At 35.4% G+C, this 15,663-nt stretch overlaps 1 protein-coding gene across 1 annotated transcript in view; it reads right to left on the bottom strand.

The window, feature by feature from the left end:
• LOC135223490 (uncharacterized) overlaps positions 1-15,663 on the bottom strand; it is an 804,746-nt gene that overhangs the window by 34,029 nt on the left and 755,054 nt on the right. The window contains 2 exon segments of the mRNA XM_064261928.1: positions 4,133-4,333; positions 14,239-14,382. Of these exon segments, the coding sequence (XP_064117998.1) occupies positions 4,133-4,333; positions 14,239-14,382 (345 nt within the window).

Genomic DNA, 15,663 nt, shown 5'->3' with positions numbered 1-15,663 from the left:
AAAAAATGAAGAAGAAGAAGAATAAGGGAAAAATGAGAAGATGACTTGGAAGGAAGATGAATAAGGCTTGTATGAATTGATCTATACTCTTGTTTTTTTTCATCTGTCCATCCGCCTGTGGTGTTTTTGCATGGTAACACTGCGTCCCGGGCTTTAAATAGTTACGCTATGTGAAAGTTTTAGGTAAATAAAAGGATATCTGGGTGTACATTTGCAACTGAAAAGTGTTTTAATAATTTACTGTATGCGAATTACACCGTTAATATTCGAAATAGGATATTATTTAAAGCCCGGGACGCAGTGTTGCCATGCGCAAACACCACAGGCGGATGGACAGATGGAAAAAAAAAAAGAAAAAACAGAGTATAGTTCCTACTCCAAAGTTTGAGACTATGCTCTAATAGTTATGGAGAAAATAGCAAATTATTTGTACGCATACGAAAATGCGTATTTTACTCCATATTCAAGACAACACTAGTATAATTCAAAATGCTAAACACAGACAGAAATAAATATATTATTGGGATCGAAGAGGGAAACAGATATCCGCTGTGGCCCTTTGGAAGAAGTGTTGAAGTAAAAGGGAGTTTAATCAGTGTGTATGTGTGTGTGTATATATATATATATATATATATATATATATATATATATATATATATATATATATATATATATATATATATATTATATATATATATATATATATATATATATATATATATTATATTTCCAGGTGACGACGTGCTTCTGATGGTATAACTTTGAGAAAAAAGTAGCAGGAACCATATCACATACGGAGACTAACCACTTCTAATCACTATCATCAATGTTAGTGTTGCTAATATCATTATTCTATATATTGTTAATTTATTTTTTTCCTTTCTAAAAACAGATCTCTTCTTTCTGTATTTCCTATTGCCTTCTGTTACTTATATCCAATGAACACTATATTCCCTGGAAGCTTGAATTTCAAGTCAATCGTCTCTGTGAGCTTTTTCTGAATAATAATAATAATAATAATAATAATAATAATAATAATAATAATAATAATAATAATAATAATAATTAATAATTTTCAGTATTGTCCAACCACACTAATTACTTCTAGTGCTCTAACATACTGTTTTCTAATGTCGAACCAAACAGAACAATTAAAATTAACCTCAAGACGTATTTCAGGATCTCCATAAATCTTTCCCTCAGGATTTTGGACCTCGGAGAATCTCCTATGGAAAAATTATGGTTTAGGAGATATATAGTTGGCCCTTCTCCCCTAGCCCCGCAAAAAAAGGGGGGGAAATCACCCCGCTTCGGCTCTTCGAGCGATGCAGCAGCAACTCTAGCCATTAATTAAGACGGGATAAGATTTCTTAATCGATTCGATACTAACGAGAGATCATGAATTCCATCCAATAAAGGCAGCTTAGGATCTTTCTTCCTACTGCATGGAGGAGGAGGAGGAGGAGGAGGAGGAGGAGGAGGAGGAGGAAGGAAGGAGAGGAGGAGGAGGAGGAGGAGGAGGAGGAGGAGGAGGAGGAGGAGGAGGGGAGGAGGAGGAGGAGGAGGAGGTCAGAGTGGAATCCTCGGGAGCATGGTTAGGCGATTACACAGTTATTGGAGGGATCAAAGATCAGGCGACTTTCTCTCCAAGTTGTCTGTTTGTTTGAACGTTGTTGTGGTTATCACATTGTTCGTGAGGATTACCGCCACTATAACTGTTGTCCTCTAAGTTATATCTATCGTCGTTGTTATATTTTTGTTAAAATATCACGGAAGAAATTAAGAAACATGATAACTACTGATTTGATCAAGGATATTTGCCATATATATATCTCTGAATAATGGATTTTATCATGAACATAAAATCTCTCCAATATATATTACGTAGTATATATATAATATATATTTATTTATTTATTGTTTACTTTTTTCTTTTTACTGAAGGCATCACTGGCTCGATGACGGGAAGTCCACTAGTGGATTTGAAAAACCTGTGGCACTATCACAGGTGTACAGTTATAAAACAGAATAAATGAGAGAGAGATAAGAGAGATAGAGAGAGAGAGAGAGAGAGAGGAGAGAGATGAGGGAGCGAGAGATGAGCGCTGGAGAGCGCGAGAGAGAGACGAGAGAGAGATGATGAGTAGAGAGAGATTACGACCGAAACTCGGTTAGTATATATATCTATATATATATATAAAGAATATATATATATATATAGTTTGTAACATATATCTATATATATAATATATTATTATCTATATTATATATATATAGTATATATCTATATATATAATATATATTATATATAGTACATAGATAATATATTATATATAGCTATATACTATATATATATGTGTACATATATATATAATATATATATATATATATATATATATATATATATATATATTATATAAATATATATATATAAACAAGCGTGCGGAGACAGATGAGAGGGGGAAGAGACCCGTAATTAACAACTTGATAAAAGCCCGGGTTGTGCAACGTATAAGTCGAATTGATATCGACCTATCACTAGGTAAGTGGGGCTTGATGAACAAGGAGCCATTATGATGACTCTACCTTAATTCTCTTTTCACCAGATATTAAAAAAAAAAAAATTGACTGGTCGTTCAGTTTCCAATTTCAATTTCATCGGGAAATTCGAGGTTATTCGGATTTCATTACGTAACTGAATTAGAAAAAAAGAATTAGGAAAAAAAAATTGCACCTCTTAGTGGGGAATTAGCCTCGGGTCCTGTCATATCAGGATTTTTGGGAAAGCTATTTTAATGAAAGGGTAATCTTTTTTTATCGTGTGTTTGAAATATCAGTGAGTTACCAGATTATTACTTACTTAAGGATTATTCAAAGTTACTTTCGTAAGGGGATTTAACGAGACTAGGATTCTGAAGTTGACAATTGATGCTACGTAACTTAGATTTCGAATTTAAAAAACCTCACTTACTATATTTAGCGGCTATCGATTGCAGAATAGAATATCTGAGTTTGGGCCTATGACCAAGCGCTGGGATCTATGAGGTCATTCAGCGCTAAAAGCGGAATTGACAGTGAGAGGGTTTGGAAGGTGTTAGGAGAGGGTGGAGAGTCAGCTGGAAGATAGAGAATATGAAAGGAGGTGCAGTAAAAGGAATGAAAGGGGTTGCAGCTAGGGGCCGAAAGGACGCTACAAAGAATCTTAAGTAATGAGAAACTAAATTACTAGTAATTGAACCTTAAATAATGAGAAACTGAATTACTAATGAATCTTAAGCAATGAGAAACTAAATTATTAATGAATCTTAAGTAATGAGGAACTAAATTACTAATGAATCTTAAGTAATGAGAAACTAAATTACTAATGAATCTTAAGTAATGAGAAACTAAATTACTAATGAATCTTAAGTAATGAGAAACTAAATTACTACAGAAATGACTCTGAACGGAATCATCTTCCGGTAAAAAAAAAAAAAATCTTCAGTGAAAGAATACTATAAGCTCGAGTATCCGTCTTATATAAATGATTACGTTTGTCTCTTTCCTTTATTCTAATTAATCTGAATGGATACACGAGCAAAAAATTTTAGCTACAAAACTTGTCAGCTCGATTGATGGAATAGATATCGGTACTGGCAACAAAGTAATCTGCTTTTGGTGATCGTCGAACCCAGACCTCAAAAGAAAATAGTTTTTTATACATACAACAACAGTTTCGAGGTAGAAGTGTTCTTGTGAGGAGCTTAAAAATACCAAATATATGAGAGAAGAGGACCAGGAATATATAAAAGGAATGAAACTGAGAAGGGAAGACGGAAAACAAGCAGAGAAGTATAAGTGAAAATACTAAAAGGATTCCCAAAAAAACTTGAAGTTTTAAATAAAAAAAATTACAGAAAAAGAAAAACAATACCGTGAAAGAAATCTATGGAAAAACCTTGGTAGAAGAACGTTAAAAAATGACGAGAGAGAGAGAGAGAGAGAGAGAGAGAGAGAGAGAGAGAGAGAGGAGAGAGCCGAGCAACCCAAACATACTTGTTTCTACTTTGCCTCTCCCGGCGAAGGATGAGAGAGAGAGAGAGAGAGAGAGAGAGAGAGAGAGAGAGAGAGAGAGAAATAGCCGTAATCTCACCTTGACATTTCCGTATTTCCAGGTGAAGAGGACGATCACCGGGAGGCTGAAGATGATGATGATGGCCAAGATGAGGATGCCCGTCCTCATGACCCAGTTGAGGGAGACGACGCAAGGGCTGCTGTCGATGCAGGTCTCGCACCCAGGGGCGCAGGGCCGGCACTCGAACTCGCCCTCGATGTCGTACTGCGAGAATTCCCCCTGGAAGCCACGAGAAGAAGAAGAAGAGGAAGAGGTAGGGTCTGTTCCTTTGAACGATGACGCATGTATTATAAACGGCACTGGGAGTGGGTGTCCATAAATTCCCAGTACCCTTACAAGTATTTATCGCTCAGAATGGTACTGGGACTTTATGGACACCCTGTACAATGTGCACACATATACGTGTAGGTGTGTGCGTTTGTGTATATATACAGATAAATGATTGGGGAACAGATTTTTCTCAATACTTGTAAAGTCCCCTAAGATGTTTAATTCCGAGGTTGAGTGAATTTGATACCAAACGGTATTTGTGTGGGTTAGAATAATTTCGAATGAAAAAGGTTGAGTGAATTTGATACCAAACGGTATTTGTGGGTTAAAAATTTCGAATGAAAAATGTACCGGAATACGTGAAGAAAATGTCATGCATATATCTATGTATATATATTTATATATGTATATATGTATGAATGTATGTATCTATATGGAGAATACTATCACCAGTACTTACTTGCAAGACAGTTCTTCAACATGGTACCTATCAATACAAATAAAGGAGTGTACTGTACTTTCAAGTAAGAATTTTATTAAAAACTGCAATTTTCATAACTTAGGTAAAAGGATTGGAACTGATACAATATAAATAAGAAGGTATCAGATACAACGCTGCAAAAACAAAAAATGATTGAAAACAATAATTGGGAATTTTAAAAGATTTGTAACGAGTGATGTGAATCTTATATGTACGTAAAAGAAAGATTGGTGCCCATGACAAGAATCAGCAAAGTACCGAAACTATCCTCTGTTTTTTTCCATCTGTCCATCCGCCTGTGGTGTTTTTGTATGGTAACACTGCGTCCCGGGCTTTAAATAGTTACGCTATGTGTAAGTTTTAGGTAAATAAAAGGATATTTGGGTGTACATTTGCAACTGAAAAGTGTTTTAATAATTTACTGTATGCAAATTACACCTTTAATATTCGAAATAGGATATTATTACAATTGTTGAATGTCAGTTGAATGTAACTATCTAAAGCCCGGGACGCAGTGTTACCACACGAAACACCACAGGCGGATGGACAGATGGAAAAAAACAGAGTATAGTACTGCTAATCATACAATGATTGGAGATGATGCAATAAATCAGGCGAATCAGAAAAGGACTGGAAACGATGCTCGGAACTGGAAGAAGACTGGAACCAGTTCACCCAATGGGAAAATGATTGGCAGCCCTCTATAGCCTCAGTAGTTTTGAAGATCAGAGGGCGGAGAGAAAAAGTGCGGACGGACAGACAAAGCCCGGTATAATAATAGTTTCCTTTTATAGAAAACTTAAAATGAGAAACTATCACATTTCTGGATGAATGGAAAGGACGCGTTCATTCATCAATGTCAACGATGATGAGAAGGAGGTAGTAGTCTCTGTCACCGCAATATAAACAAACTGTTGGGTCGCTTGATTTCCAAATTAAGGATTATACCGAGTCGTCATGATCTTGTCTGACACTTTCTTATACCTCACTTACACTTTAGAATAAGTGGCATGATAAAAAGAATAGCTGATTATTACGTCATCTCGCTCTCGTCTGCCCGTCTGAAGTATATAAGCCTTGTTAAAGATAATGCATGAGTGTGTAGGTTTATATCTGAATATCGCCCACCCTCTACGAGCGTCAGAGAATAATAATATTACCTTTCAATCAGCAAGTAATTAATTTTTTGGAAAGTGAATGATCTAACAACAAATTTAAATTGCAAAGCAAAATTACATAAACATATCAATCAATCACTGTCTCGTTTGCATTCATAGTTCGATATAGATGTATTTTATTGTTTTATTTTTAACTGTGTTTTGAATGTTCCGGGTATAAAAATACCACGAAGTGAGAAGAGGACTTCGAAACAAAAATCTCACTGGAACAAAGCTTCTTCAAATGGGATGAATAAAAACTCGCTTGTTTCAGAAAACTCAACAAAAAAAATCGTCCAGTGCCATGGCCTCTCTAGGTCAAAAAAAACTGTTCTTTTTTAGTTTCTTTTTCTCTTCGCTTTTTAAATTTTCTTTATCGTTTTGTGTCTTTCACTTTCTTTATTTCTTTTTCTCTTTCTCAATTTTTTAAGATTCGTTTCTTTTTTCAATTTTTTAAAAATTCATTTTTCTCTTCTTGACTTTTTTTATTTTTTGTTTCGTATTCACTTTTAAAGAAATTTTATTTAAATTTTTTCTTTTTTTCTTTATTTACTTTTATCTTCTTCACTTTTTTTGGGAAAAAAATTTGTTTAATTTTTTTAATTTTATTCTTTTTTATTTTTCTTTTTATACTTTTTTTATTTTATCTTTTTATTCCCCTTTTTTTCAAATAACATTTCTTTTATCTATTTTTCACTTTTTCTTTATTTACTCTTATTTTTTTCCACTTTTTTATTTTTCTCTTTTCACTTTTTTGAAAATTTATTTTTATCTTCTTCCCTTTTATAAAATCCCTCTTCTCTTTTTAACTTAAAAATAAATTTCTTTTCCCTTTTTATTTTTTTAAAAATTTCTTTTTATTTTCTGACCATCGAAACAACGAACTCATGCAATTCAGAAAACCACCCCAACATAAAAAAAAATTCCATTGTTAGTTTTTTTCGGAAAAAAAAAATTAACTCACTTCTGACAGCCATCTTACTCAGCTGACAAGATTAATTACAGGGAATTCTGAGTATGAGCGTGTAAGCCCTCCCCCCCCCACCCCCCCCCCCCCCCATCCCTTGTGAACAGAACATTATGTGAATGGGTGGAGGAGGAGGAGGAGGAGGAGGAGGAGGAATTTAACCGCGTAATTTGGAATCTCCTGCAGAAGGTTAGACAGGAATGATTAACCTGTCATTCCCATGAGTCACGGTTCCAGAGAGAAAGGTGATGTACTGATGAGTCTGTTCAGGGTAAACCAGGACTCTCCACCACTTTCTAAGGGAAAGTATATAATTGTCCGAAAAAAAATGACAACGCAGGCTGATGAAGAGGGACAGTTAGCGAAATGTAAATGAAAAAAAAAAAGGTCAATTAGTTTAGAAAAGTGAAGAAAAATATAAACAAGTATAAACTTCGGCGCAATCAAGTTTCTATAGTGTACAATGCTGTACGAAACTCAACCGAAATATTAAAAAAAAGTAAATTTGTTTAGAAAAAAACACATCTCGGTTGTGGGCTGTGTTGTTGGCCCTTGTCAGACGCACGATTCATGGCTAACTTCAATCTTAAATAAAATAAAAACTACTGAGGCTAGAGGGCTGCAATTTAGTATATTTGATGGTTGGAGGGTGGATGATCAACATACCAATTTGCAGGCTTCTAGCCTCAGTATTGTTTAAGATCTGAGGGCGGACAACCTCAATAAATAGGTTTCTTTTACAGAAAACTAATGTGTCACTGAAGCTCTTTGTCACGATTATGGTTTTCAAGAAAACGTCGAGTTAAAGGTCCTTGGCGAACGCGGATACTCAGAAATAGCTCATTCATTCACTTCGAAATCATGCGGGTTGATTAGTCCCCAAATCTGAAACGATTGAGAACTTCTGCTGATCGTGTGTTAAAAGCGCAAACATAAACATATCGTCAATTATTTTTATTTCTTTCTGGGACAAGCAAAAATAAAAGCGAAGAAAATGCAGAGAATGGTGGGAAGTGGCGAAAGAGGCCAGGCAAAATCTCCGAGACACTTTCAGAATCCAATATCTGTAAATGGAGGCATCAGGCAACTCCATTACCAAGGTAGCCGGAGGCTACAGAGAGAGAGAGAGAGAGAGAGAGAGAGAGAGAGAGAGAGAGAGAGAGATATCTTTATTCAAGAGATGGCGTTGCTCCTGGATATGACCGTACCAAATGAAATGTCAAAATGATTCATATCAAATCTCTTATGTATACTTTTTATTACGAACGCATAAATACCGGTTGATGGCAACTAACAAACACAAGGGTTCGTTCATTACGACAACACATACCTAGCCGTTTTAGACCTAAGCTGACGGTTTCGAGAGTTACGTATATATATGCTTTATGTAAACAATGACTGTCAGTAGAATTAGACGCCGAATGCAAACACCGGCAAATTGCAATCGCATTTTTCCGGCTAAAAAATTTAATTTTCCCCAAAAAAGTGAACACAGTTCAGTGCATGGAAAAATATAGGGGCTTGATGAAAGGAAAAAGTGGTACACAAAAGTGATGGAATTTTATAAGAGCGAAAAAAAAAATTGACTGCAAAAAATGGGGGACTGACAAAGGATTTCCTCTTCCTGAACTATTAAGGTCCTGTTTCTGTTTATTTTCTGTTTCCTTTTAACGGAAGTTAATGTCATTTTATCAAATAATTTTTCCGGTTTAAAAAAAATAACCACAATCAAATTAGATGACTTTGAAAAGCAACGAAAATATTTATCGACCATTTCGTTATACTGACAGGAAGAGGTAGTAGCGCTTCGACGTATTGCCTCTGATTCAATCCTATCGAGGAGGGAAACTATAGATTTATTACCCAGAATGGCTTGATTGTTTTTGGAAGCTCGGGCCAAGAGTACTTCTAACCTAAAGGGGATGTTGTACACGCAGATTAACTACATGGGATCGTACTGCTTTCTTAGTAACATATACCTACTAAAATCAAGAACTGAAATGGAAATTAAAAAAAAGACAGCTCTCTCTCTTTCTGTTACATGTATGTATGGATATATCTATATATATATAATATATATATATATATTATATATATATATATATATATTATATATATATCTATATATATATAATATATATATATATATATATATATATATATATATATATATATTATATATATATATATATATAGTCAAGAGCCAGCAGGAAAAATGAAAAACAGAAGTACCTAGCGCTTTCGTGTATTCTTGACACACCTCATCAGGGTACAATATATGTTTACCTTTGATATTTCGAAGCTATTTTTCATTCTTTTATATATTGTTACCCTATGAGGTGTGTCAAGAATACACGAAAGCGCTAGGTACTTCTGTTTTTCATTTTTTCCTGCTGGCTCTTGATATACAATCTTCACGTGTTACTTGTGATCGTATAACATATATATATATATGTATGTATATATATATATGGATACGCTTTTTGTGTAAATGAGAAAATACCCCGTATTGCAAATTTTTAGGATCTGATCGATCGATGAATTTTTCGTTGATATATATATATATATATATATATATATATATAATATATATATATATATATATTATATATATATATATAATAAGCGAAGTTACAGCCCCTTGGTTCCCTAATCTTTAGGAGTACTGCAGTGTGTCAGGTCACATATCTCGGCCTTCTTTATTTCCTGCAGCAGTCGGCCAATTCCCTCGGGTCAGGAGGCAGATCGTATTTGCATATTCCACTAATGTCTGTGCGTCCGCCTGTGAGTATATTTCATGAGTGGCCGTTCGAGAGCGAGCGCTCGTAATACGTGTTTATGAATACCGGCGCGTGTTTATAAGGTGTTCCCAGACGTCCAGGATTGGATATACTTTTGTGGGAGTGTTAGTAAGTTTGCCAGCTTTGTTTGGTTCGGCCTAGAAGTAAGAGACAGTTATGGAAATGCTCTTCGTAATAAGACCGAGGAAGAACGATCGCATTCTTGTCTCGAGCTCGCTTCGCGCGAGACGAATTGTCATTAAAAACATAATGGTTCCTGTCTATGACGAAGCTTTACAGAGATTGTATTTAATCCTGCTAAAACTTTTATAATGTTGCTCTCAAACTAAATGTAACTTTTATTACATGCCATAATGATACATGGGACAAAATAGTGCAATTATCATCATAAAACTAGCAGTAAGTTGGGTAAAAATAAATTCATACTCTTTACATAACAGCTTTTAGAAACTATAACATTTTCGCTTTCTTCGGGAGTATGTCTACAAACTTGCTTGTTGTTGTTGTTGTTGTTGATCTCGTTGGGGGGTTAGGAAAGGTCTAAAAAGGTCTGAAAAAGGTGTTCCGCATTGAGTTAAAGATACAGGAATTTTAGGGTAGGATGTTTATTTTTTTATTTATTAGAATGAAAATATAAAAAATAAATAATGTGCATGTTAAACAATACAGAAAAATCACTTCTAATAAAATATAGGGTATTTAGTTGAATTTTCGTTAGTGAAACCAGGCTCTATTTGGCCGTAGATTTTAGCACGTTTTAATTTATTTGGTCTACTGAATGTAGGTTGTGTTTTTGTTCGATTATTTTGTTTCCACTTATAACCGAGAGTATATGAACATGTATAATTACTGTACTTTTTATTTGATCCCTGTTGTTAGTATGAGTAGTACCAAGTCTGAGTGTTAATTACGAAGACCACTTTACATAATGATAGGAATATAATCTTTACAAGTTATGCGTGAGGAAAAAACCTCGCACGCGTCCCGAGTAAGCTGGAGGTCGCATCACGACTTGTTCCCTTTAAATAATCATCCGCTGACAATCACACAGCTAGTTCGCAAAAACCACCACTAGAAATGAGAAAGATTTTATGGTGAACAAGTTAATTCACTGCATTCGAGAGATAGTGCAAAATGATATATATGAGTCTGTAGTCATCTGGTAAACATTTCTGTTTGGATTTTCTTTAGCAGGAGAATTTCTAATTATCTTGAGATGAGAGCGAACATTCTACAGTTAATTAGACATTTCTGTATTATGCATGAGTTTCTCTCTCCTCTCTCTCTCTCTCTCTCTCTCTCTCTCTCTCTCTCTCTCTTGATTTCAGGGCTCGATCCCGAGTGGAGAAAAGATTGTACTAATCTTTCCTCTGGTCTTCCTTGCTACTATCAACCTGATCAACGAATTAGGTCCCTAAACGGCAACCATTTTGACTCCACTAACAATCAGGTACTAAATTCACTGCTTAGGGCGACAGGAGACCTAACGGTTCCTGCCCTAAAGCGTCCCCGTCTATGAAACCCTTTGGCCCTCTCACTGAAGAGGTTTTTATCATGACCGCTAGGCCGCTAAGGAACGGAGTCGTTTTCAAACAGGTAATATTTGTTGTATACTTATTCCCAGGAAAGAAAAAAAAAGACCAATTCGAAACGGCTTTGAAGCCTGTCTTTAATTCTCTCTGTCCCTGAAGATTATGCAGGGATGCCAGATGAAAAGGGAAGTATTTTCAGAGAGAGAGAGAGAGAGAGAGAGAGAGAGAGAGAGAGAGCTTGTACGTTGATGATGAAATATCCCACTGGTCGTAGATATTTACATAGTAAATTATGTGTAAGATTACGTGTGTGGAGAGAGAGAGAGAGAGAGAGAGAGAGAGAGAGAGAGAGAGCTCGTACGGTGAAGATGAAATATCCCACTGATCGTAGATATATTTACACAACGAGAGAGAGAGAGAGAGAGAGAGAGAGAGAAGAGAGAGAGAGAGAGAGAGAGAAGAGCCACTTATCTTCATAAACGTCCTAAGTACATTACATAATGGAACTCAGGCGGTAGATTCTCAATATTGTACCGGAGGGAAAACACATGCAAACTTCTCTAACGACCTTCATCTTGGGATCGTTAGAAAACTTCCTAAAAAAAAAAAAAAAACTTCCCATAGATGGCGTACCATTGTGAGGTTAAAGACGGCCAAATTCAAATAAACTTTTTCGTAGTTTATCTCTGATGTCTCGGTTACCAGAGGTTTCCATACGGGGAAAAAAATGACTATTTCTAAACTGTATTTGCGTACATTTGACTGTGAACACCTGAATTACAGTTTTAGGGTATACAGCTGCAATTTGAAATTCATTACCCAACGAAAATGATAACAATAATAATAGTTCTGTAAACCAGTGTCAAGACATAATACCAGAACAGCAAGGCTTGATTCGACCCCCATCTGACGCGTTGAGCGTACAAAAATCCATGGTGAAATAACGCATTGTTTCACCAGAGAAAATTAAAATAAATACGCCATATTTTAATAGAAACAATTTTTTTGTACTGTTTAATGTGCACTTTATTTATTTTTTACATTTTCACTCTAATAAATAAATCATAAATATCCTATCCTAAAATTCCTGTATCTTTATATCAAAGTGAAACACCTTTTCAAACCTTTTTTTTTAGGCTTTTCCACAGGGCTTTCCTACCCCGCCCCAACTAGAACAACAATAACAAAGTAGTTTGTAAGGCCTACTCCCCAAGTAAGCGAAAACAACTGTATTTGAGATACACGCGAACTGCAGCAGTGAAATTACAATAGTAAGGCTTCTACAACTCTCGCGAAATTGTGCATAATTAAACGTATGAATTTGTACGGATGCAACACGATATATATATATATATATATATATATATATATATATATATATATATATATATATATATATATATAGTTTTCAATGAACTAGCACATAAAACTGCTTTCAAGACAGTGACAATTATGAAGATGATGACTTGTCAGTGACTCTCGCGCGAAAACGAACTTGAAAGAGAGAAAAACTAATTAAATAAACTCAAAACGACAACTTTCACACGGGAATTTAATTACATATTTTAGTCCCACTTCCATGGCGACCGTAATTAGTATCAAATGGCGAAACTAATAACCAAAATGAGAGCGAGGCAAGTAATTAAATGAGTAATTATCTCATAATAGCCTGGCCCCTTGCCAATAAACTTTGAATCTGTGTCCTTTAAATTATAGCTGATCGCGGTGGAAAATAAGTTTTATATAAAAAAATAGTATGAAAATAGCCGCGGGAATCGATACTTCGTATTTCATTTCGCGCTGGGTCGTTTGCGGAGACTTCAAAGGTTGTCTTCGTTGTAATCATGGCCGTTAAGGTATGACGTCACGTCCTTTTAATGACGCCTTCCGTTTTCCGTCCTCGTTAGTGTGTCACCGCCTTTATAATTCCGTGACCCTTGACCTCTCTCTCTCTCTCTCTCTCGGGCGGAATTCCGTGACCTTCCCTGACCTGATTGTCTCAAGTTTATGCCCCGAAAGACGGGAATACGTTTGCCGTGAATTTTATATTTCATTTCCATTTGAAAGAATTTATATGGTTTGATCGTTAGTTTTCTGTAAATATGATTGAGATAGATATTTGTCTGTCAGTCCGCATTTTTTCTGTCCGCCCTCAGATCTTCAAAACTACTGAGGCTAGAGGGCTGCAAATTGGTACGTTGATCATCCACCTTCCAGTCATCAAATACACAAAATTGCAGCCCTCTAGCCTCAGTAGTTTTTATTTTTTTTACAGTTACAGTTAGACATGATCGTGCGTCTGGCGGCGCTATAGGTACTGAAAACATAGGCCACCACCGGACTGTGGCTGAGTTTTATGGGCCGCAGATATGAGAACTTATAAAGAAGACTATGGAAAATGAAGGAATAGATGAGGGAGTCAGCTAAAAATAAAATAAAAAAATGAATTATTTCAGCAAAACGAAAGAGAGATAATACCGATTTTAGTTAATAAAGACGAAAAAAGCCAAGCCGTTTGACAACACTTTTACAGAAATAGAAGAAAAGTAACAGAATTCTGGAGCCGAAAACAAATAATAAAAGATAAATTAAATGGAAAAAATGAAGGCACTCTGCAATAAATGCAAATAAAAAATTAACTAGTATAATTCTGTGTAAAACCGTCAACTATAACCGGCAGCTCTCCAGCTGCTCACCAGATGCAGTAGATGAGGGTGCGTCCAATGGCTCCGGAAAGCGCTGCCAGATGCACGATTCATGGATAACTTTGACCTTCAATGTAATTTTAAAAAACTACCAAGGCTAGAGAGTTGCAATTTGGTATGTTTGATGACTGGATGGTGGATGATCAACATGCCAATTTGCAGCCCTCTAGCCTGAGAAGGCGTTTCGTAAAACATGAATGTTTTTTCTTACCATGAGTTTCTTCTCGTATTCCTCCTCGATCAGAGAGCCGTTGAAGTACTTCTTGTCGGCCGATATGTCGGGAAAGTAGAACCCATCCCGGCACTCGCATTTGTAGCTGCCTCTCCGAAAGCCTAGGCCCGGTATCGTTATGCACTGCAAGTAACAAAGATTGATTGATTAACCCTGGCTGCTAAACCTGGCGTCATGACATCTATATATTCCTTACTTACACTGCGACAAGAAAGAAGACAGAGTGCTGGGGGAAGGCGGGGCGGGGGGGGGGGGAGGGGGGGGGGGGTGTTATAAACTATTTCGTTTTGTCAATAATAATGAGCTATTTCTTACTATCAATAATAGTAAGTTATTTCTTACTATTAATAGTACTAAGCTATATCTTACAATTACATTCATAATAATGACAATTACTTAAGACGGCAAAAAGACCTTTCAGGTTATTGACAAATTACTTATAAAGCTTAAAAGGGGACTTAACTTATTGAGGTATTATTTTAAAACCAAAGAAGAAAGTTAACTTTATTGATAAATTATTTTTTTAAAACTTACAAATTATTCAGGAAATAAAAAAAAAGACTTACTTTATTGGCAAATTATTTAGGAAAACAAAGAAAAGACTTACTTTATTGACAAATTATTTAGGAAGCACAAAAAAAAGTCTTACTCTACTGACAAATTATTTTGTAAGCCAAAAAAAGACAGTAAGCTTTATTGACAAATTAATAAAAACACCAAAAAGACAGTTAACTTTATTGATGAATTATTTTGGAAGCCAAAAAAAGGTCTTATTGTATTGACAAATTATTCAGAAGAAAAAAAAAAGTTACTTACTTGACAGATTTATTTAAGAGGGCAAAAACGACGGTTAACTTTATTTACAAATTATAACGAAAACCAAATAAAAGGCCGTTTATTTTACTGACAAATTACTTAGAAAGCTAAAAAGGCCGTCCATATTTTTTTTACTAACTTGGAATGAAGAGATTGCCATGTATAAGAAAAATGAGGAAATACAAACGATTTGTGTAAATGCAGAACAGATGACATCATTAGTAAAATATCAGGAACTTAACTATTATTGAGAGAGGAACCAGTGGCACAATCGAGGAAACTAAACCGAAGACTGTCTGGTCATATGATACAGGAATGATGCCATCGTAGAAAGTCAGTGAATGCTAGATAATGGTCACTATTCTCAGTAATACAGGTATAGCACATGTTTTATACAGCTTCTCATCAGACGAATCGGCAACACAAGTGGTACCAGGGTAACTCATTAATTACGTAGAACGTAACTGAGACGAGGGAAGGTTTACGATGTTGTATCATTACGTTTTTTCCTTCTTCGAAAGGGTAAAAAAAAGAAGAAGAAGAAAAAAAAACACGACTGCCACCTTGTACTGGCGCCAAACTCGGGTA

Source organism: Macrobrachium nipponense, chromosome 10, assembly GCF_015104395.2.
Source record: "Macrobrachium nipponense isolate FS-2020 chromosome 10, ASM1510439v2, whole genome shotgun sequence".
Lineage (NCBI taxonomy): Eukaryota > Metazoa > Arthropoda > Malacostraca > Decapoda > Palaemonidae > Macrobrachium > Macrobrachium nipponense.
Note: the sequence above shows the minus strand (reverse complement) of the source record. Positions and strands in the feature narration are given on the sequence as shown.